General features: G+C 38.2%; 1 protein-coding gene and 1 long non-coding RNA gene across 5 annotated transcripts; one reads left to right on the forward strand and one right to left on the reverse strand.

The window, feature by feature from the left end:
- Nucleotides 1-95: 95 nt before the first annotated feature.
- Nucleotides 96-22,590, reverse strand: LOC105149494 (carboxyl-terminal PDZ ligand of neuronal nitric oxide synthase protein). Of its 4 annotated transcripts, none has more exons than XM_087406299.1 (13): nucleotides 22,365-22,590; nucleotides 21,409-21,604; nucleotides 17,428-17,575; nucleotides 13,590-13,661; nucleotides 13,402-13,491; nucleotides 12,262-12,323; nucleotides 11,888-11,996; nucleotides 4,755-4,950; nucleotides 4,435-4,559; nucleotides 3,790-3,975; nucleotides 3,275-3,457; nucleotides 1,605-1,880; nucleotides 96-1,307 (listed from the first exon to the last, which is right to left on the reverse strand). In XM_087406299.1, exons 3-13 carry the CDS (start codon nucleotides 17,533-17,535, stop codon nucleotides 831-833), a joined length of 1,884 nt encoding a protein of 627 aa, XP_087262425.1. In that variant the 5' UTR covers nucleotides 17,536-17,575; nucleotides 21,409-21,604; nucleotides 22,365-22,590; the 3' UTR covers nucleotides 96-830. The 4 variants fall into 4 exon arrangements, with proteins under 4 accessions (XP_087262425.1, XP_087262424.1, XP_087262426.1 ...); XM_087406298.1 differs by having other exon boundaries at nucleotides 21,409-21,830; XM_087406300.1 differs by lacking the exons at nucleotides 11,888-11,996; nucleotides 12,262-12,323; nucleotides 13,402-13,491; ... (2 more) ...; nucleotides 21,409-21,604; nucleotides 22,365-22,590 and adding exons at nucleotides 5,203-5,649; nucleotides 7,900-9,240; nucleotides 9,574-9,705.
- Nucleotides 9,958-11,899, forward strand: LOC105149493 (uncharacterized). Its single transcript, XR_015545121.1, has 2 exons — nucleotides 9,958-10,190; nucleotides 10,284-11,899. It is a non-coding gene; the product is annotated as an uncharacterized LOC105149493 (long non-coding RNA).
- Nucleotides 22,591-24,514: the final 1,924 nt, after the last annotated feature.

The following is a 24,514-nucleotide window of genomic DNA, read 5'->3' on the forward strand; positions in this document are numbered from 1 at the left end:
TTAAATTAATTTAAAACTTGGCTCAAGTAAGCTAATTATATGATAGCGTATCTGTGACGCAAAGATAAGGATAGGAAGGATATAATTGCCGCAACTCTGTGATCACGCTTATCTTTATTTTTACATTACTTAAAAATATACTGAAAATAAACTCTCTTAAGACGATTGGTACTTTTGGCACAAGTTCGTCCGCTAAATGGCGACTTTTTATACATGGGAATACACTGTAAATGTCATGATACGAATAAATGTACGAATTACGTATTACAATTCGTCTCTTCGGACACGCGAGACGTGCGTGAAGTATATATCCACTATATTCCACTTCGTCCGAACGTAACTATCGTTTCATTTTTTACAAACATTCCACGGACGTAACTCGTAGGATACAAACGAATGTACAATCTGTTAAAAATCGCGATTCCACGTTCGTCATAGGAATATTGCTAAACTATAATGGTTTATTGACTCTATACTGAGTTCTAGCAAATCTTTGTAAAAGATATTCTCAAAATTCTTATTGGCAACAAATTTTCACTTGACAATTCGTTTAATAATTTTTCTATATTCCAATTTAACGTATCGAAAAATCATATACTATACATCTTAGAAATCTCTAAATATGAAGGATTTGACTTTGAGCGATCGAGAAGAAAATGCAAACCCTGTCGTTCGTTAAGTCAAACCACGCGTAACTTTTCTCGTGATTCGTGACTAATAAGGTATATTTGGACATGTGTTTTCTTCGAATTCTAACGAAATGGTCGACTTTGTTTCTCGGTATTAAAGATTACGCGGATTCGCATTATTGTAGGTTGGACATTGTCCCGTCATTTGGTGGTGTGGCGAGCCCAGATCGTTCGCTGCATTTCGCTCATCAGGTCGTTGCGAGAGGGTAGCCGAGCACTTGTCGTGCGGGAAGGCGGCGGACCTGTGGATCGCAAGATAGTTGCCAAACCTCTCGGATTCTGCAAATTATTCTTATTGTCCTGCGTGCCTTGAACTATCGAATTTTGCTTCGTGCTCGTTTTCTTGATCATACTGTCCGTACGTTTGCCTTGTGGTGGAGGATCCAGAATTATAGGAGGTATTTCGGAAGGATCCAAGCGTTCTTGCTTAGCTTTAACGTCGGCCGACAGATGAGTCATGTTTTTATCGTTGGTGCATGGTAAAGGCTTTATGAAAGCGTTGTCCGAATTATCCGTTCCATAATTTTCGAGCTTGTGAGTCATGATCGGAGACGAGGAGAAACTGTTTGGTTGAGAGACTCGCAGGGACGCAGAATTTGGCGACAGCTGAGCTGAATTCTGAAAAGTTATAAAGGAGAGGGCTTTTTGAAAATTAATGAAGCAGGATTTATAACGTAAATTATAATTATAAATTAATTTGTTAAGTGTTACGTGAGATTTGTTTCTTTCTAGAAATAACATTGAATTTAAAATATATGATGAAAAAATAAAGAAAATTTTATATATTAATTATTCATTATGGACAGTATGAAAACCATTATAGTTTTTGATGGTTTGGCTATGTTTACGATTTATTTATGTTTTAAAATTAAAACGCTTATGTATAAATTCAGTCTTGTGACAAGGAATACTCACCGTTGGTCCGCTGCACGGAGGTAGAAGTAGACTTGGGCCCATCGCATATGGCGACGGTGTATTATAGGGCGATCTCTGGGGCTGAAACGGGCTTAGGTTGTGTAGCCTTTCCAACAGCTGCGTTTGGAACTGTAGTTGATCTGCGGCGGTGTTATTACTCTGGATTCCCATGGCGCCGAGACCACCGGAATACAGCGATTCAGACGGATATGTACAGTAAGGAAAGGTCGGTGGATCCAGTTCCCATGGCGAACTCTGGCCTCCGGTCCGTTGGCACTATCCGAGAATACGCAGTTTGGGGAACAAGATCTTTGAAGCCCACGAAATTCAAGAGATACAAAATTGTCCCTCGTATTTTTATTATACGTTATAGCTATATTATATAATTATATATATTTGTTTTCATACAGGGATGATTCTTGATTATTTCTTAAGAGATGAATCTAAAGTTCAGAACAGAGAAATATGTCATATCAATGTAGATTATATACAATAAATGATATTTTCTGAATTATAATTAATTTCAAAAAATTTTCTTGTTATACAATAGGTATACGCATTTTTAAAATGTTTTGAGCTCTAGATTCGATTTATGAAGCATTAATATATATAATTAAGATCCATCCTGTATATACATTATAAAATCTTCATTTTTTTTAATATGAAGATTTAAATATATGCAAATTTGAACATAATTCATATATAACTAACATGTGAATTTAAATTAATATGTGTAGAAAATGCGAATTATCCAAAAAAATTTTGTACATTAAAAATTCTTGACTCTGTGCATCTTTGTTCTCTTACCTCTTTCTATTTTCGGATATTTTGTTAGATATTTTGGAACTGAGCCATCTTTTGATGTCTGACTATGATCGTTTACACCGATAGATTTTAGTAATGAGTGATAATATTACCTAGCATTCGTTGGCAGCATGTACTCCAAAATCCCGTGCGAAGACCTGTTAGACAACACCGTCATATTGGTGCTTAATTTGTTATTAGATTAGTCGTATCTTAGTATGAAATTAATTTTTCGCAATTAGATACCTCGATGCAAATGCACGTGTAAATAATCAAGAGACAAGGTATATACGTAACGCACTGCGTTCATCAAATCAAATCACTCGAGCAACGTACAAAACTCATTCGCCCCCCGATTATTTTTACCGATGTTAGTACAGATTTCGATCAGCGATCTTTCTGATTGTCGTTTTGTAATTTTTGCGCCGTGAGGGTCGAAGCGGAAATGCTCGCGCAAAAAATGCAAATAGTCGAAGCTACGGCTGTTTTCGCCGTCGACGTCTTATCGGCACCAAACGAAAACGCCTAAAACATAGTGCGTGCACCGCTAAATCATCAGGGTGTAAAAGAAACATTACACAATCGGAGGTACGCAAACACATTCGGTATAAAATGTAATGTAGGGGGAGGAGGTGCAAAATCAAAAGTGTGTATAAAACGTTTTATTATAAAGTTAAAAAAAAAAAGGAGAAATCGGTACAAAAGGCGTTAACGGTATTAAAACAGAGAAAAAAAGAGAGAAAAAAAGAAGTACAAGATGCATTCTGTTAAACATTAATCGAGATGCAACGCCGTTTCGGTCAGTCGGTGCTTCGACTCCAAACTCCACCGGAGCACTCGTGTCATGGAATTCGGTAGAGCGTTACCTGGCCGAGACCTGATAGGTCGGAAACCGCTGCATTTTGTTGCAATGACGCGGGCGTCGGAATTTGCGATTGCGAGGTGACATGACTACCGGAAACACGTTCCTGTTCCCTCAGGTGGCCGACCAGTGCACTTATATGTTCTAGTAATTCCTTATTCTGCACTAGAAGTTGGTGCGTCCTCGCCTGAAATGAGAAACCATCTTATTCATAATTAAAGTAAAATCTCAACTGTCAAAACTTTTCTGTATCTAAATAATCGATTCGTCAAGTATTTTCTTCGCATTTTATGGAGAAAGTACACGGATAATATCAGTCGATAATATAATAAAAAATGATAAAAGGATAGAAAAAGATAATAGCGATAAAAAAACGTATAAATCATTTTATGTTTCCTAAATGTTTCACTTTGACAAAGAAAGATATTGTGATAAATTAGCTTTCGTACGATTATAAATCGCTCATAGGTAAGTGTTGAAATATTTATGTGTTCTGGTAATTGATTCACTTATTTATACCTGAGCTTCGACACGCGCTGCCGTTTCCGCCGCCAGCTGATCTTGAAGAAGTCGCGCATGGGCAACAGCAGCTCTGGTTTGTTGACTCTGTTGCTCCAAACGTTCACGCAGAAGCTGTATTTCATGCTTCAGGGCTGTTAATTCACCTCCCACCAATAAACCTCCGCACTCGGAGGTCACCGTGCCCTATAAAAAGGAAACAAATAAATCGATACTCATAAATCGTGTACGTTATTATAAATAAATATCACAAGATAGCGACAAAAGAAAAAAAAATGCAAGAACGAGTTCGTGCAAAGGGCACTACGCGTTAGACATAAAAGAATTACTTCAAAGTATACGAATTGAATTGTCGTGGAATTCATAAGAAAGTAAGACAAGCTGTTGTGAAATGGAGCGCAAAAACGTCTTAGAATTTACGAGTTGTACCAGTGACAGAACTTGGAAAGTGGTAAACAATACGTTACCGTAAAGCAAGAGTAAGATAACGAGCTATTTTATTTTAAGGCTTTGACTTCATCGTAGCTGCCAAAGCATTCCGCAAAGTATCTTTCACTTGCATGATACAGGTTCAGTTAATGACGATTTTATTTTAAAATAGCATGCGCCGATTTCATCCTATTTATACGTTTCTAATTGTCTCACCGATGGCGACTGTCTGATTGGTGAGGTAGAGGTTGTCGTCGCCGGTCCATCGTGTGATCGAAGTAGACAGGTAACGGACGTTTGCTCGGGTACCGAATCTTCAGTATCCCCCAATAACGATATGTCTGAAATACAAGAGAGAAGTGACAGGCGTTACAAACGGAGGCGGAGATGAAAATGAAGGGATTGAAGAGGAATCTTTTCTATTGTTTTTATATAATCTGATCTTGTCAAAATTATTTCTGTCGTAAAATTAAAATAAAATCGAAAGAGATGAAAACACCAAAAATTGATTATGCCACGGTATCATTGACATTCACCTTTATGTACCGGCGTCGGAGAAGGCTGAGACTGCTCGTTAGGAATTTCGTCTTGGTCCTCGTAAACATCACCATAATTTTCACCGTGATTCTCCCCGTCTTTCTCTCCCCGATCCTCCGTAGTGTTGTTTATGCTTAACTTATGGCACACTTCGAAAGCTTGCCCGACTGTTCTGACTACCCTCATTGCTTGACTCTAATTAAATCACATCCATCTTATTTTCTCATTTAATCATCTCGCGTGCAATTTCACGAGTACGCAGAACAACATCTGATTATTATAATAAGAATATCATTTAATAAAAGAACAAGATTTTAGAGCAATAAATAATATTACAAAGATACATCAGCGAGCTTCCTATGTCGATAGTTTCTCGATAACTCCATTCAATCGTTTAGAAAAATATAGCTTTCTTCATATTCAGTCAGAATAGAGTAGAGATTTTACCTCGAGTTCATCGAGATCTTCGTTTTCCTCTTCGAAGGGATTTTCGTCGAAGCTGAGGTCGATGCTATTTTGTGCGTGTATCAGTCTCGGCCGTGTAGACGGTTTCCGTAGTTTGAAGAAGTTGAAAGTCTCCGGTTTCTCCTTGAACGAAAGCTTTTTGCGTGGCCTGGGTGTTGTTTCAAAGCCTAGAGGACTGCTAGGACCAGGACTCGCTGGTGTTGACGATTCGGACGAGGCCATTGCCGTGCCTCTTAAAGAATTTTTGAGCATCGCTTACGATTTCTTCTCGCATCCGTTTCGAATTTTCACATGTTCGCAGCTGCGGATGCTATCATCCACCGCGCGATCCTCTTGCAAGCTACATTTTTTTTTTATTTAGATAATTCGTCACTCCATGGCACAAAGGCGAATCGTTTACTCTGAGAGTTTCTTTGAACTTATTTCAGCCTGTCGAGGCCGTAAAGAACGTAAACATGTATGAAACTTTATACACCAAATGATCCGCGGCTAATGTGTATGAGAAATTAAACGTCAAGGATCTGTCTCCTTTATTTTTAAATCTGATATAAAAATCTAAAGATATGTATATATACATATATATATGCCCTAGATGTTTATATCATTTTATTTATCCTCTATATATACCATCTTTTTTATTGTCACATTTTAATCCTTAATAAAATAGAAGTTTGTTTGAAATTAAATAGAATTTTATCATTTGTTCGCATTTCTTGAAAGAGATCGAATTCTTATTAATTTATTATTCTGAGATTATTTGTGCCTTGATAGTCTTCCATAAGATTGTTCATCTCTATCGTGATATAAATCAGATATCTATCAATAACATTTCATTCTGCTTAAATTGATCTTTCAGAGAATTTTTGCGATTCAAAGAACGATGAATTCCAAATATCCAATCTTTCTAATGTTTCCCTACCGGACGTCCTACATGGATGTAATTATGCAAACACAATCTTTTCGTATAAAATAACATGGCTGTCCATCAGGAGCGCGTAAACGTCGATATATGCGAAACGCGCGCGTATTCTACACGAATTACATTTAAGTAAACATTTGCAAACGTCTAAAATGCATTAACCCTGACACCGACCGTCGAAGTAGAATACCGCAATAGCGTTGCATCGACAATTCCTAGTAACTCGTAAGTCGTAACCGCTGATGCGAAAATCGCAGAACTTCATGCTCCCGCCGGATTTTCCGCGTGTTTGCTTTCATTAACAAAAAACGTGCTTCATCCGCGTGTCTTCTTAGCGTATTTATTAATTTATTTAACATCCGCGGGTGCAAATCCGCGATATGCCGCGGATTCGAAGAATCGCGATGTTGGCGTGCATAATAACTGTCTGCACAGACAGTTTTCAATTATAAATAGTCGTCGTGGATTCAATCTGGCAAATTCCCCGCTAAATTGTGTGTAATTTTGAAACTGTTGTCGGTTGCCATCCTGAGAATAGCCGCGTCATTGTTGATTCTTTTGACGCGTCGGATAATTGATTTTAGTTTAAAAAATTTCATTCTAGTTTTCATATTGAAAAAAATAAAATAAAATAAAATCTGCAGACGAAAAATGATATTTGATCACCATATTTTTTATCTATCAAAATACTTACGACTGTTACTAAAATGCATTTATATCTTTCTCTGTCGCTTCTTTGTATAAAGATAAAAAAACAACAATGTTAAAGATTAAAAATAATGTAATTCCTAAATGTAAATTCTACATATTTATATCCCGCTTTCGATTCTTTCATCTTTCTGAAAACGATCCCAAGTAACAAACTGTAATCATTTTGACGTCGATAGTTATTTTGAATTATTAACGTATTATTATGTAATCTATTTAAGATGTAATAACGTTCTTTTTTTACCAATTAATGACGTCATTTATTTATGACGTATTTACAACGTTATACTTATTGACTTCAGATAAATGACTAATCGATGACGTATTGGTAACGTTATTAGATCAATCGTCATTTATTTACGCCGTTAATAATACGAAAATAATGACGTATTTTTGACGTTGCTTGATGTGACGTTATGTGACTGTGACAAATCACACGTCACTTTTAGGATGATAGGACGTCAGATTCGTAAAGAATGATCAATTAATCACGTCAAATAAAGCTATCTTGGTATTTGGGATGGATGTCATAAAAAATGAATACTCAGTAATAAGCGGATCATCTTTACAGAAATCCAACTTAATACTAGTCAATTTAACGCTGAAACATAGTGATTAAAGTATTGAGTATTAAAAGCACTTGTTCAGTACTTGACAATTAATTAATCATTTCCTTTCAGTATTAAATTTCTGTAAGGGCAGTGTGTATATAATTTGAGGGGTTCATCACGAGATATATTGTTGAGTCAACCGTTTTGTAAAGAAACTAACACCAGCTATTTTTCATATCATTCTGCGGGAAACAAACTCGCTTATAATATACAAAGAATAAGAAAAAAAAAAAACAAATTGTGACAAAAAGTGGAGGAAAAACGCAGTCACAAGTATCCTACGGTGAAAACTATTAATTTTAAACTAACAATTTCGTATGATGATTTAAGTTATACGTCTCTTTAAATATGAGAATTCATCATCGATCAGTAATATCCGAGCAACGAAAACAAAAGGCACATCTGCAGACAATAACGCCTTCGGTAAAAAATGCACGTTACATATCAAATTGTTTTCCTGTAAGGCTGCAAACGCACGCACGCACGCACGCACGCACGCACGCACCGAGAAGTTACAGCCTCTTCTTAACCAGGGAAGGTATGAAAATAAACTCGTAAATTCGCGTCTCACTGTAGGTCGATCGTCAAAAATCACTGTACGCGCTCACCTCGTCGGGCACGTCTTATTACGTCGCCGCGCGCGAATCTCTTACCGTACGCTGTCATGTTACGCGTAATAACGCTCGCGATCGCGCGCGTCTCGTAATCAAACAATCCTATTTCCACTCGCTGGCCACTCCGCGCATCTCTTCATTCGCCCCCGATCGTTCGATCACCAACGAGACGTGATGTTTAATCTCGCCGCTTGCGCAGAATCACATTTCCACACGCGAGATCCATCAGCGGGAGGTCGTCGGCGCGTCGTTCCACCGGATTCGTTTCGTGTGTTCGGATATATATATATGGGGGGGTAACGAGATGAGGAGATGGGGGGAGAAAGAAAAGGAAAAAGGGGGGAAAAAGAGGGAAACGCGGCCACTCCGCGATTTGTGTACAAGTCCTCGCGAACGGGAACGCGAGAGCCGAAGTTAACCGTGCGGCTTCCTACCGTGGTTTCTTGGCCGGCGCGACGGCATGCAGAGGCGTACAAGCATCACGTCGTCCGTCGGGGCTATACACGCTTAGCTGGATTTTTCCTCCGGTTTATTTATAAGCGCATTAATATTCTCGCTTTCGGCTCGCTCAATGGCACCTCCCTTTCTTTCTCTCTCTCTCTCTCTCTCCATCCAAACTCGATCCTCGGTTACGACGCGTCCGTCTTAAACAATTGATCGGTTTCGTATTTTATTAGGAGACGTTCCTGTTCCGCACTCTTTCTTTTATCTTCTTTCCTTGAGCATGGCGAAGAATAAGCGCGAGGAAGCTACCTCGTTGATTTACTGACCGCTGTTCTCTTAACTGGAGTAGTAAATGGAGTGAATAGCGAAGAGTAAATAGCCGGGAGAACTTACTTGATTCTAGATTTAAATCGATTATTTCTAATATACGATTCGTAGGCGATCCGCTAGCTATGCTATGTAGAATCGAGATATAGACAAGCGATTATTCTCGGATTAACTGCATTGTACAAGTTGCTCAAGCAATTGCGTACATTATTCCATTATCATCTTAAAATCCAGTATTATGAATTCAATTTTTTTTTCAAGACTAAATATCGGTTGTGAAAATATTGATTTATTACGTATTTTAATTCAATCATGCAAATTTTATCTCTTCTTTTTATGACACTACAGATATTTATCTTTCGGAGCTAACGTGGGTCCCGATTACATTCTTTGTTATCTGCAAATTTGAATTATTGTTACTAAAATAAATTTAATATTCATTCTTTTTTATACGAATTATGTAATTTTGGTTTCTTCAAATTTAATTAATATCTTTTAATCAACATATATTAAATAGATCTCACAGACTCAGTGTTAGTAAATTTGTAACAGTGTTAGAAATTTCGAGTGTTAGCTTCGGAAAATTACTCAAGCATCGTGACGATTTTTATCACTTATTATTAGTTTTTGTACAAACAATCTAATTTTCCCAAAATAATTTTCCGCACATACGATTTACAGTATTTTTTTTTTCTTTCTCAAAAGAGTATAAATAACTTCTCCAACTTACGCGTTCCGTCTATTCTCTTATTACGCCTGTCAGCCTTTCTCTATCGCGGGGAGATTGATGGAAATTGACTAGACTGAAGAAGCGTAAGCGGCTCGATGGCTTTGTACTTCTGTTTCTGTGTCCAAAAGTAAATCGTGAATCCAGAGTATGGGGCGTACGGAACGAGGAGAACGCGGAAAGCGACGCTCGCGAAATTCGCACGACGTATGCTATTCTACAGCCCACCCCGACGGTGCGGCACGTCATTTAACGGTCGACCGTTCGAGAACTCTTATATCCCCCGGTTGATAAATTATATATCGTCGCGTGTCAAGCCTTCTCCTGTGACAATTCGCAATTATCTTACATAGCTTCCGAAGTGTATACGCCCCCACGTATCGACCAAGTGAGTGTAACAAACTCGTCTGGAAATCCTTCGAGTTCATAAACGTAGTACATAAAATTGTTGCATTACATTGTCAAACAAATTCACGAACGGTTGAAGTTCAAAGTGGAAATGCGCCATTTGCGCGGACGGCAATAAACGAAAGACTTCAAGAGAAAACGGCCCAAAGAGGCAACAGTTCCAAAAGTAAACGACTTTATACATAAGCCTGAGTTCCCGTATCGTGGAAAAGGTAAGGTGAAAAGAATGAAAGTTCCGTCCATTAGCAAAGTGTACAATAGTCGCCGAGAGTTTTCATAAAGTTGAAGTAAACGATAACAAATAGGGCGACTAGCAGCAGGGAAAACGAGAAAAAGCTTTTCGGAACTTTTGCCCGATATCGCAAGTTCAAAACTTCGGCCAAGGCGGATATTTCTGCGGCATCCTAGATATATCGTCGCCAGTTATTTCTGGATTCACCTAGATTTTCAAAGCGACCGGAATCCCCAAATAATTCAACAAAGGAGAGGCACGAAATGTCTACCGAAATGTTCACCGATATCTGTTGGGCATAGAAGAAGTGCCAAGGATGTGCGTGTGTGTACGAGAAGCAACGGGTACGTTAAAAAAATCTCTCCATTTCGTTTTTCTTTTTCATTTTTTTTTACTCGTTATTATTTTATATTCATATTTTATATACAGGTCTTGCCCTAGAATATTAATAAACGCCTTTACTCTCTAAATTTTTTTTACAGTGGAATCTCACTCTAAAGAGTGAAAATTGAACCAGTCTTGAAAAAGAGTGACTCAATTTTCAATCTTTAAGAGTATAAGACTTCATTCTTTTGTGACAATTTATTCTAAAAGTTTTACAGAGTATCTATACCTATCATTCTATCAAAATAAAAATCCGTGGTGCAAAAATCTTTTCGAAATAACTTTGTACTCGCCAACGATTCGGAAATGCGAAACAAAGGTCGGTATTCATAGTCCGTTCTTATTTGAAGATCGTTTTAAATAATGTCTTAAGATGCTAATACGGATCTCTGATTGGTTCGTGACGTCTTAAGACTTAAGACGGTCTTAAATATAAGAACCGACTATGAATATCGGATACTCTGAAAATTCTGTCGCAAATTGACTTTTCTTCTTGCTCCACCTGGAGAACGTTCCTCCTGCGAGAGTTTCCTGAGGAGTTGTCGGACACCAGTCGCCAGCCCGCTGATATCGCGGAAGATCGTGCCGTTCTATACCTCCCCGAACTATTTTAATAACTCTGTGCCAAACGGCACTGAGCCGCCACTGCAAATACGCGACAAAACGACACGTCCCTCCGTCACCGCGGTCTCGTGGTCTCGTTACGCGTTTCCTCCCCGTCGCAGTCTTACCGGGCCATCCCTCCATCCACGGCACCCACGCAAAAAGGCGAAAATACACTCTCACTTCGACAGGGATGCAACGCGGACGGTCCCACCTTCCGTCTCCGCGACGAGGAAATAATCGGCGAGGAGGAGACGGCGGGATGCCGTCGAGGAGCCGCCCGAATTTATTTATAGGTTTACAATAACGTAAGTTGATGAAGCGCCAGGCGACGAGTTACGTGAATTGTCGCGACGCGTATGTATGTACATACGAGCCACGCACGTGCGCGATGTGTAAATCTTACGCCGGTTGTATAGATGAAATGAATCCGTAGAAATAGAAAAAAAAAAATCGGTGAGGATTGTCTAATCGAGATATTCAATCGGGTTTCGCCTGATTACATGTCAATTTGTTATCCTTACTTTTTTAACGTAGCTGTATATAGCGAGATATAAAAGAGTAAATCCTAAAAAGTAATTTCGTATTGCGTGATTCTTTCCTAATGTAGTTCGAGATCATGTCCGACATAGGAAGCTCAATGATATGTACTGAAGATTAATTACTATCGGAAATAAAATTGATACTCACCTTTTTGCTGGATTTGAAGACGTTACATTTGAAAGTATTACTGCTCCCGTCACGGGCGATGTAACTAAATATTTTTAAATCGTGGCTGTCGTGCGAAACGTAAAATATCCTAAAGAAAAAAAAAATACATTCAGTATTTGTTTTATTCAAAAATTATCCAAGTCATCTAAATTACGCATTATTTTCCGGATTTTTCATGTAATATATCGTGATATTTTTACAATAATAATTTCATTATTTTTATGCGATATTTTTCATCGTTATTATTCATGTACCAATATTTCCATATTTCGTACGAGTATCATGTAAATTGCAAAAAGATTTAATAAATCAATAAAGAAAAAGTACTAGTTACGATAAGCAGGCGATCTCACCTGTAAATTGGATGATGCATCAGATATATTTTATTCTCGTCCATCCATTGCTGCTGTTTCTTCTGTAAAAAGATCACGAATGGCGGGTCATTACTTAAAACATATTATTAGTTGATATATTTTTTTTTGGCTGTTACCGCTATCGGTTACGGTATGTAAAGCATCAAAAATATACGAGGCGCCAATGTGCATCAGCGAAGACAACGTGGCGCTTGTCCAAAATCATTTCTCGTTATAAATCTCAACTGTTACGAAATGCACGTCATCGAATGTACGCGATTTTCCCCTCTTATCTTGCCGCCCCTCCAAGTATTCGCGAATGACGTCCTTATTTTATGCGGACGTCGTGGAAATCTTTCGATGTCGCCAAGAAGAATTTTCGCATACAAGAATTGTGCTGATGTAGCAAGCAAACGACGAAATCGCATGTAGAAAATATATTTATCAACGTAACTCCGCAGAAAATAGAAATTAGTTAAATTAGAAACAGATTTTATGAGACCGCAGTAGATTGCGATAAGAATAGAGAAATGTAGAGAAATGTTATTTTTAACACAAACACCGGGGATTGAGAATTCTTTTATCGATTATTTAATCGAAGCTGCGAATCTTAAACTATTTAATTATAAATCTCTTTGTCATAAAATGTCAAACAATTCAATTTTATTGATCAACATCACTCATCATTCAATCTATGATATATTTGCAGAATTCTTTCTTACAGATAAATAAATTAAATAAATAAATATTAAATAAATAAATTTAATGAATTAATTAAAATGTATAATACATTCATTATTTTTTAAATGTCATTTTAATTCCTTGAAATTAAGTAATACCTTTTAATTAATTTATATTAAATGGATCTCACAGAAATCTCTCCAGTCTATGTTACAAATTTTAACGTCAACTTCGGAAAGTTAAATCATACAAATCCGCGTCAGCGTGTGTAATATATTCCTTTTCTCTTCATTTCTTTTTGAAATTATTCTTTTGAAATATACTATTGAGTCTAACAAACTCATCTCATTCGCTTGTGTATGTACGGGAATTAGCTTATCCGGCTTAGGGGTTAACGAGATGATTTGAGATTAGTGAAACAACGAGCGAGTAGCAACATAATTCTTCAACAAGGATTACCTTCTTTTTCCTTAGGGTCACTTTCAGCCCATCCACTGAGACCTCCAGCGTCACTTTCTTTTTCTTGATCCCTTTGGCCTTAAATTCGTACTGTGAATCAAACGAGTCCAAATTACATGAAACGATCCGCGGTTACGAAGACAAAACTGTTTCTCTAACTGGGTTAATTAGCTATTACGCGTACTCACGCGGATTCTTCGCATCGCCGCCACGATCTCCACTCGGCTAGTCGGTCGCGGAACCTCCATAGAGCCGATGAACTGAAAAGGAAGAAATATAGCGGTTCGCTGAGATAACAATTGGCTAACAATTCGTTGGATGAAGGATAGAATAAATAGTACGTATCTGAGTGACACGTCGTCATACACGGATGTGTGTTCTAAAAATGATCTTTATATTTGATTTTAACATTTCTATTTTTTAAGTTTCAATGTGTTCAACAAAGCTTTATGTACAATACTTCATGTTCCAATGATGATTAACAACGCTGTATCTTTATCAATTTGCGAGTGGCTTAAGCATTATGGACATGTGAGCTAATTATATTATTATATCATTATTATATTATTATTATATTATTATTATATCATATTATTGTATCATTCTTGCTGAGGAGGACTCCAAAGAGAGTCGAAACGTTCAAAATAAAGAAGATATTAATCCAATATCTGATTATTGATTGTTCACTAAATAATTGCGCCGTTTATCATTGCTGACTCTCATTAGCCTACTATATTTATCTTTTCGTATTGTTTAAAATTCGAAAGTCCTAATATGATTATTGTTATTGTATAAATAGTACGACTTGTCTTTCTCTTCAGGAAAATTGCATTTATTTATTATCTTGACAGGTCGCGAAAGATTCAATGTAGTCATCTCGCGCGGTCGTCGATCCATAGTTCATTTCAAAAAATTAAAATTAATTCTCTCAATACTCGAAGAGTGACAATACAACTGGCATAATGAAATCTCTCGAAATATCTCCCCCCAGCAAACTAAAGAAAACGAAAAAAAATTTTTTTAAAAGTCTTCATCTTTTTTTAATTTTAATAATTGGAAAAAAATGAAGAACAAGTATTGAACCGAGAAGATTAAAATTAATCTACATTGGTAGAAACGGGCATCGATCAACGCGTTAATTTTCCGATAATTGCCTAGATAAAATAAATGTTAGAAACCTTGCAGTGAGATCTCGATAACATACGGAGCGTCCATTTGTAGTAAACAAAAACGGTTGCATTTGTAGTAAACAAAATACATTATATGTAGTTACGCTACCATAACTATACAGCGGGAGGAGCATCGACGATCTGTATTTAGAATTCCCCCATTGAAAGGGATGGTCTTAGCCACGTGTTCGGGTGATTCGATGTACACGTGGTGTTCTCCCACGCATACGCTTGCGACAGGAAGAGGACGGTCTCTTTGTAAATTTGCGATCGATAGCCGTCTCGGCGTCTTGCGATAACCGAGAAGGAATTGAAGAGAAGCTACTCGTAGTTAAAAAAATCTCGCTTTGACTTCGCGTGTTGCTCATCAGAAAAACCAGTTGAAATCGATCCACGACATATTTCGCTGAATTGAAATAAATTTAGTTATCGGACTTATTTCCTGCATTACAATTCTGTAATGAATACGTGTGTTACTTCGTACGTAGATTATTAATAGCAAAGTTTCTCTCTCTTTCTGCGGAGTATATCGATTTGTATTTATAGCCCCACTAAGAGCTAAAATCTGATTCTTGAACAGCATTGTGCGCACGATTCTCATATAAGACAAATTGCAGACTCCAGCTGAGTTTTAATACTAAATATAAACACAAATATGATTGATGGTCTATTAATTTACTTAGCATTTCAGAATCAGTTTTTTTGCGACAAATATCTATGAATTAGACAAAATAATTTTTTTTTTTAATATTAATAATGAGATTATTTTCTGATTTTATGCCATATTGGAAAGAAACGCTCGAGGGAAAAAATGGAAGGAAAATTCTTCTCGATCGAGACATAAAATTCGCCTGAAGATTCAGTTCACAGGTCGCTCTTTCTCGAAATCGTTTACGCGATATTTTTCCCGGGTTGGCAAATAAACGAGGCGTCGTTCAGAGTTCTATGAACCGAGAAAGTTTAAGAAACGTTAGTTCGGAACTCGCTTTAAAGACGTCTTCCGATACGCGATTCGAGCTTCTACGTAAGCGCGAACGTCAACGACGCGACATAAATCAAAAGTCGAAAATGCTGAAACGGTTTTCGCAGCGCGGCGTGCGGGATTTACGAGCGCGGGGGTGCACACAAAAGCTTCAACCTTTCTCAGGAGAAGTGCCACCGAAATAAACACGTGCACGATACGATGACGTCACGGAGAACGCGAAAGCGGCGAACGGCGTCGTCGTCCAGAAATAAGCCACCTGGTATCGCGACTGTCGTCGCAATTATTGCACCATCAACGACGACGACGACGACGACGACGACGACGACGACGTAAAAATATTATTCCCGAGCACAATCGGCGAATTTCCGAGAATCGATTTCGAAAGACCGGGAAACCCAAGGATATTGTCTTTTCTGATGTTACGTTACTCGTTCTCCGTCATCAGGGAGTGCAGTTTGCGTTCGCCTCGCGATTCAGTACCGTTGCAAAAGGATCGCTTCAAGGTCTTTATTGCCCATCGTGAGAATAATACTAGAAATGATAAGAGAATAAGATACCAACCGCACACATTTCCTTCTCTGTTCCCTCACTTTTTCAAATTCGCTTATAGAGAATTCGGTTGGATGAACTAGTGCATATTAACTCTTAGAACATATATAGTGTGGGTCCTTCAATCGAAATTTCATTTGCTTCGAAGAAAAGAAAAGGGAGAGTTTTATTTAACAATAATTTAACAATATACTAAAGAGATTCAGGAATATACATAGTCTGCGATGTCAAATTTTTATGTAGGTATATTCCTAAATGTCAGAGCTTCAAAATAAAAAAAAAAGGAATCTATCTAAATATTGATCTGAACCGAAATTACAGCTTACAGTGGGTCTTCCAGATCACTGATGTGTTTTCAGAAGGTGTTCTAAGGTTAAAATTGTTGTACACTGATTTAATCTGTAAAAATAAAATGCAAACATTTCGGATTATAAAATACAGACTTAACAGTACAATAAAATGCATTGATAATTTTATTATTTTTGATTTAATAATTCGTTTTTTATATTTACATTAAACGTTTGTACGTGAATCTGTGTACAATGACTTTAATATACACCACGTACTGAATGCATCCAGTCGAATTCACTATTAGAAACACTTAACGCAGCCACGCTTCATTTCGCAATATTGCGCGAAGGTCTCCCTGTGTTCACAAATTTGTCCTTTTTCGCGTCATTATGTCGATAATACTACAAATATCTTACTGAAATGGAACTAAGAAGGCGTGAAAATTCTTTTTTAGCGCAACCATGTCAAAGCAGATGCTTTCGTTCCCATGGAACGGCGGTCAGAGGAACGAAGCGTGGTTTATAGTCGACATACATTTTCCTCTGACGTGAGACGCTATCGACCGTTAGTGTTGCTATTTTCTGAAAGTGTGCACTCGCTTAACGCAAAACGCACGATGGAATTTTTTGTAATTAGAAATCCGCGTCATATTTGATTATTATCGGAGCAATTTGAGTATTACTATCCAGTAGGAAAATCAATATTTTTCTTGAGCACGGCTGTTCGAATTTTACATAAGCAAGAGATCGTTCGACGGTCTAAAATCGTTTTACGGTTTCTTTCTAGCTTAACGTTTCTTAAACATTTTTTAAATATCTTTGTCGAGAACTCTCGGTATTTTCGAGAGTCTAGTCTCTCGAGTAGACTCTCGAACGAGATCGGAAATGTAGAAACATGAAGGTAGAAGGATGCAAGGTGTATTTCAGGTTGGCAAGAGCACCGAGACAGACTCGCCGAGAATTGAGAAAAACGAATAGAAGCCGGAGGTTGCTTCGTATGGACCGAAGTGGATAAGAAATCACCCTAGATTACCTTGGCGTGGAACACGATTCCGCGGTGGAACGCCTCCTCGCTGTGCAGCGGTATTCGCGTGTCGTACTCGTCATTATGTACGAGGTTGTATTGCTTCTTAGAGGGCATGCTGAGCCCAGCTGCATTCGACTACGCTCGTCCAGCCTGGCTGCAATTATAATAAACGATCCATTAGTATTCTCGTGGATAAATGTTCCTGGACGCTCTCATTTCTACACAAATAAGGCAGTTGTCGAATTTCAAAGACATTTCATACTTCAAAGTTGCATCAAACGCAAGTACTGGGTAGCAGAATTAAACGCGGGACGTCTCGATGATCTTTCGCAGCGTTGCAGATTGTAAAAATCATCGCCTTTAATCTCAAGAAGCGATTCCCATAAGAATAAGTAAAACAAATTAGCTGAGATTTAATTTTTGTCCCTCCTTTTAGTCCTGTTCTTGGGAGAAACGAATTATCATTTAAATTCTTAATTTTAATTAACAGAATCCTCCTGTATCCTCTCCTCCTTATTCTAAAAGTTGAGAATTTGAATCGACAATTAGGGTATGTTTAGGTTAGCGTTTTCTCTTTAAGCATCGCGGGATACTTCTGAGAAATCGCTAATTTTATTTTTTATCGAGAGCAATTCTGAGTCGGCAATGAAAATAAGTAAGCCGGCGCAATGATACATGCGTGTTACTAAACCGCGTTCGTGACTGCGCAGCATATAGTCATTTTCGATGTACTTAAAAGGTACACGATAACTTGTAAGCGCTGATTTCCTATCGTAAGCGCATGGTTGCTGTTTCATTCACGGAACACCGCGGGTATGTTTACCGTAGACGTGTAATTCATGATATAACGATCCAATTTATGCGATTTGATATAGTGACGTTAGCCAATGCCGGAATCGGAAATTTCGTGAATTCTTTAAAAAGTATTTATCTACATTCACAACAAAGCACATTTCCATTTAAAAAAGGTTCTACATAGATAATTAACGATAATAGAGGAAAGCCCCCTGTTATGAGACAGGCGCTTAATGAGATATCGGCGTTTCTGCTAAACTAATAAATGGTATCTATTGGTTCCACCATAAATTTATTGCTCTTGAAAACTATTTAGTAGAAAATTCATTATCATCATGTCTGTAGTGATTATAAAACAAGATTTAACAATTTGAATATCTTCAAGTTTCATTGAGATGAGCATTTAAACCTTGTTTATTATTTAATAAATAAATATTTGGCAATAAATTCTTCATGTAGTGATAGAGTAAGGTCGTACTAATAGAAAAATACGGGATATGTTGAATTGTTTAATTGCAGAAGTTAGATTTGATGATCGTTAAACCATAAGACGTGGAAATCGTAATATGAGATATTCAAGGTATTTCTAATAACCTTTGCTCCTATATTGTAGTGAAAATCGTTGCTAAAGTATAAATGTTATTGTACAATAATAAAAAAGACAACCGGAATGAACGTCGAGTTCCTATATTTGTGATGCTTGATTCCAACTACCTGAAAACGAGTTCTGAGTATAATTTATCGCATTCTCATTTTTCGCGCACGCTGACTATTTGTTTGTATTTTAGAAACATTAAATAAAGTTTTTTAATTGCTACTGATATCCTTGCTTGATATCCTTTTACTTTCGATTTCTCGGGGCATCTCATATTAAGAGCACAATTCTTTGACTTTGCGATTTGCTCACTTTTTACATTTCTTTAATTTAAAAAAAAAATAAAATTTAAATTAAATGTTATATAACGTTATCTTAAAGCTTATTAAATTCTCTTAAAAAATGATCTGTTATTTTTTTAAATTCTGCTGTCCAGCATTTACAAAATCAACTCGGTATCTCATAATAAGGACCTTTCCTCTATTTATATATGGATGTACTTATAACATGCGTTCATTTATACAAAACTGACAAGTGAAAAACTAAACGCCTACACGCGCGCAATCATCGGACAAGAGTTATTTGGATTAAGAATTACGCGATAATATCTCAAACATAAAATTATTTCTCGCTTCATTAAATACATATATTCCTCAATACTTTATCCATACAACAACGAATGTCCTTGGCAAATCTTCCTTTTTTTCAGGGGAAATTCTTTTCAAGCACGCAAGCTGAAAATAACGCACTGAAAAGAGTTACTAATAGTTACCAAATGTTGAGTGAAATAATTTTAATTAAATGTTTGATTAATATAACTAAAAATCATTTTACTTTTCTAAATATTTACAATGAAAAAAAGATTACTAAATCTTAATACATATTTTTTTAAATAGTACTAACAATAAGTAAATTCAATTATAATAAACAAACATTTACTCAAAAAAAATGATGATTAAATCAAATTAATGGTTTTTATCAAATAAATACTGTTTACATTTAATAAATATTTACTTAAAACTATTCAAACAAATATTTATTAAAATTTAGTATTTTTCCAGTATAGCAACGATTAAAAATCGATTGATTATATTATTATGTTTGATAATACTTACTACATATATATTTAGAAAAAAAAAAAATTATTTTTAGTTATATCAATCGAATAATCGATTGAAAGTATTTCATTCATATTCCGTAGCTATTGTTAGGCTCTTTTTTTTTGTAAGGCGCGTTTCAGAAATTCAGAGTACACTCGCGGTTCGCGATACCGCAGAGAAGACGCGCCGCCGTTTCCGCTGCGAGATGCCAGCCACGAGATGCATCATCGAAGATGCCTCTTTGTGCACGCGCACCTGAGCCAAGCGGCGTTCACACCGGCGTAGCGCGGTGCGTGCAGACAAAGAAAATATCCATTCTTCGCACTTGCGGACACGGTTAATCGAAGAACTGCGAGAAATACGCAGCAACGCACGTGCGACGCATACGTGCGAAGAAGCTGTCAAGATCATCTGTTTACAATGCGCGAGCTCGATGACACGTTGCGCCGCAATCTGAGATCTTAGATACCGGAGTCATATAAGCGTCTCGATCGATGCGGTAAAAAAAGGATTTCGCTTGATGCTTTCGATTTGCAAAATCGTTACATAAGTTATTGAAAAGAGCCACCATACGCGATGCTTCTGTCGGGAAGAGAACTCTAAGCGAGTCTCCGCTTAATGACGATGGGGGATGGAAAGCTGATTGCTAAAGCTGATTCCGCGTGATTATTAGGTTTGTTCGCGTTGCTTGAAATCTCAAAAAATTGTTGTACTCAAAACGGGATAAATATATACTCGGACGTAGAAAAAAGAGAAAGTGTAAAAAATTGCAAGCAACGTGAATAAATCTTATATGCGTTTTAAGCAATTCAGCATTGCAAAAAATCATCGAGATTATTATTACTCAATTATCAGTATGGTGTTCAAGGAACACAAAAAAATCAACAAACAATCAAAGTCAAAATGAAGTCATCTTTATTTCGATTCTTAACATAAAATTTTGTATAAAAAAAATCATTTTGATTTTCATGACGTCAAAATAAAATCATTTTGACTTTCTCTTGACTTGTTGTGTTCCTTGGATGGAATCCCGAAAGAAGATTCCATTGAATTTACATTGAGGATTAATATAATTTTACAATTACCACCATAGCATCGATTACTCGACACGCTATTCGTGTCGAACGATGAATGAATTACTAAGTATGTTATTGATAAATAAAATCTTAATTGTGTCTAATTGTAAAATCAAACGATTTCACTGCAAACACCACGTGCTTGCCCCGCGAGATACAACGAGTTCGACGAACCGAAAAGACTTCGTTCTCCATTTGAAGACGAGTTTTCTCGAGTATCAACGAACTACTCATTCGATCACTAGAGGTCAGACAAGAAGAAAAAAACAAAGAAAAGAGGGATGACGAGATCTGTTCTCTTTAGCTGAACTTGATTTATATTTTCCTCTCGGAGAAAAAAAAAAGAGAACGATGAACGAGATGCAAGTAGAGTTAAAAAGAATAATAAGTCTATTGTCGAAATCTTTCCGGCGGGTCTTACCTAAAAGCTGATTGGACGATCGGCCGGCGTTGGTTCCGTTCATTAACCGTGGTAATGCGACTCCTCGGCGAGGAACGGCCGGATGACGGTCCCCGCGCGAAAATCGATTTCACGTGTGAACGCAGCCTTACGATGGCGGGGTAGGCCGGTCAGGCGAGAGGGGTACGCTCGCGTTCGCGCACGCATTCGGGTTCCGCTGTAATAAAGGCGGCGAGGAACCACCGACGACGAGCCATACCACGGGTTACCACACATACACACGGATCTCGCCTCGGTCGCTCGCTCGCTCGGCAGGTAGAGGCCAGTCCTCTCGCTCTTGCTCCCTCTTTCCTTTCCCTCTCTCCCTCTCTCCCTCTCTCTCTTTTCTTGGAAACAGATGACAGAGCGGCACGGTCACCGCGGCTCACCGGACGTTTCGCGTCCTGCGGGATTACATGAGATAACTACTCCGACCATTCTATCGCGAGAAGAGTCTCTATCACTGAACGAATCGCGGTTATCACTGCGATCACTCAAATTCGCGCCCCGTATATTTTTTTATTTCGGCAATTTCGTCGAGGGAGCTGAATCGTGCGTGTAACGAGACGAACGTGAACGAGCGACCAGCAGCGACGAGACAATGAGGAATTTGAGAGGGGAAAGGATTAAAAAAAAAAACAAGGGAGGAGATATGAACGAAAGAGGAGCAGCGTGAAAGAAAGGAGCAGAGAAGCTGTGGTTCGCGCGAGCGACAGAACAATATTTATACTGGCATGGCACGACGTACGGCTGCGGCACCTCCAGCGTGTCTCGCGCCGCGCACTTCGGTTATCCCCGCTCGAGTCCGAGGAGTCGATAGACCGCAACAACGCGCGCGCTACCGCTCCTTACGCTCTCATGTCGCTCGCGCCGTCAGGCCCCCCGAGAGGGAGAAAGAGAGAGAGAGAGAAAGAAAGAAAGCAAGAGAAAAAATGTACCCCGCTTCCCGTGTCGTTGCGTGGCGTTCGCCACGGAACGTGAAAACGCGTACTGTGTGCTGCAAACGTAAGGGACGCGCGTTCGACCCGGGGGAGAGTCTAATCGTGGGGACGACGACGCACCGTGCGCGTCGCGCAGGGCCCTACGGACGCGGTACGTAACAGTACGTAACGACGCGGCATCCCCACCGCGAGCGGCACCCGGCTTCGCACTGAAAGCCGTGCCTGCGAGCCTCTATATAGTCGGGTTGTGCCGCGCGCCGCCGCGCCGCCTCTGCTGTCTGCTGAAATGATGCGCGCTCGGCTCGGCCGGCGCTCGTCGCGTCGTCGAGCCGAGGCCGTCAGCCGTCGTCAGCCGTTAGCCACGCCGTGTCCGAGGTCGCGACCCACGACCGATGCGCGAGACGGAACAATGGAGTGAAGTTTGCGTCAAAGATCACGTGACTGTTTGAATGACAGTGTCATAAGGAATGTAATAACGAATGGGGTTTTCGGGCCCCACGTAATGTTTTTTAGTATGTACAAAATTAAATAAATCTATTCTTTTCAGCTGAACTTCTTGCACGGTTCATTTTTTTCTCTTTTCATGTCGCAGAGAAGAAGGGTCGTTTCTTATAGAGAAGATGAACTCTGTACGAAGTTGAGCTAAAAAAAATAAATTTCTTCTCTAAATTCTTTGAAATGGAATTTCATTCTAAGAAGTAAAAATTGAATCAGTCTTGAAAAAAGTGGCTCAATTTTTAATCTTTAAGAATAAGATTTCACTCTTTAGAATGAAGTTCATTCTTTAAAAGTTTTAGAAAATAAAAATTACGTAATAGCTTGACATCGATAAACTGAAGGGAATTATTGATCGCTATAATATAATTAATGTATTACCCTTTTTTTTTTAATATACAATCTTGGAGATACATTTAAAAATAATTAAAGGAATAAAGTTACACGTCAGAAATATAACTATAATTTTGTATTCATTACTATATATTACTAAATATATTATTTTATATATATAAGAGCAAAATTACGAACAAAACTAAATAAAAATTCAGGACTAATACAACAGCATTAATTTTTTCCAATCATGTTGGACATTTTTTGTAAAGAACTACAGCATCATCTAACGCGACTGGAAGAAAAAATAACTAAAGTGTAATAAGAGAAGAGTGCGCGCCGCTTTATTATTTTCATTGGGTACTTTCCATTTGATGACACAAGTCAACACAAATGTCGTTTTATCTTTGTCACTCTCTGAATATCAACAAGGATAGAACGACGCTTGTGTCAATTTGTGTCATCAAATGGAAAGCACCTTATGGCTCCGGCACACCAATGCGATGTTAGTCGCGCGCGACACGCGATATCCAATGACAGTATACTTTTAGAATGAGAATATCGGTAAAGCTGTACACTCATTGGATATCGCGTGTCGCGCGCGATGAACATCGAGCTGATGTGCCGGAGGCATTAATTGCATCACGACGTCGCAAACATTGCGGTCCAATAAACATCAAGCTAGTTCAACTGATTGGACCTAAAGTCGATTCTACATTAGTCACAAATTTGTTGCGACAGCCAATCTGAAGCTTGGATTTTGAAATCAACGTTTCATATTGGCTGTCGCAACAAATTTGTGACTAATGTAGAACCGGCTTGTGACACGCTTATGACGCTGCGATGCAGCGACTAATGTAAAATCAACTTTCAGCAGACTCAACTGTTGCGGAACAGATTCGTCAGCGCTTGCTGCTATTGGATGAGCTAAAAGAGTACACCAATAGCAGCGAACGCTCACGGACGCGACCATTGGCTGCGCTCAGCGGACTTAACAGTTGAATGAGCGCTCGCCGCTATTGATGTATTCTTTCAAATCTAAAATACTGATTGGATTATTTAAAAGAATACACCAATAACAGCGTTCACTCGACTGTTGAATCCGCTAAACTATTAGCCTAGTTTTCACCGAGAGTTTAATCCAAATCAGAATATAAAAACCAACCAATTACAGTCGAGTATTTCCCTGTTACAGTCGAACGACAGGGAAATATTCGACTGTAGTTAGTTGGTTCTTACATTCCAATCCGGATTAAATCCTCAGTGAAAACTAGGCCAGTGTCTGAAAAAATTGAGCTCTCAATGGATATTGTATGTAC

The sequence above is a fragment of the Acromyrmex echinatior genome, chromosome 5 (assembly GCF_024713525.1).
Source record: "Acromyrmex echinatior isolate Ae372 chromosome 5, ASM2471352v2, whole genome shotgun sequence".
NCBI lineage: Eukaryota > Metazoa > Arthropoda > Insecta > Hymenoptera > Formicidae > Acromyrmex > Acromyrmex echinatior.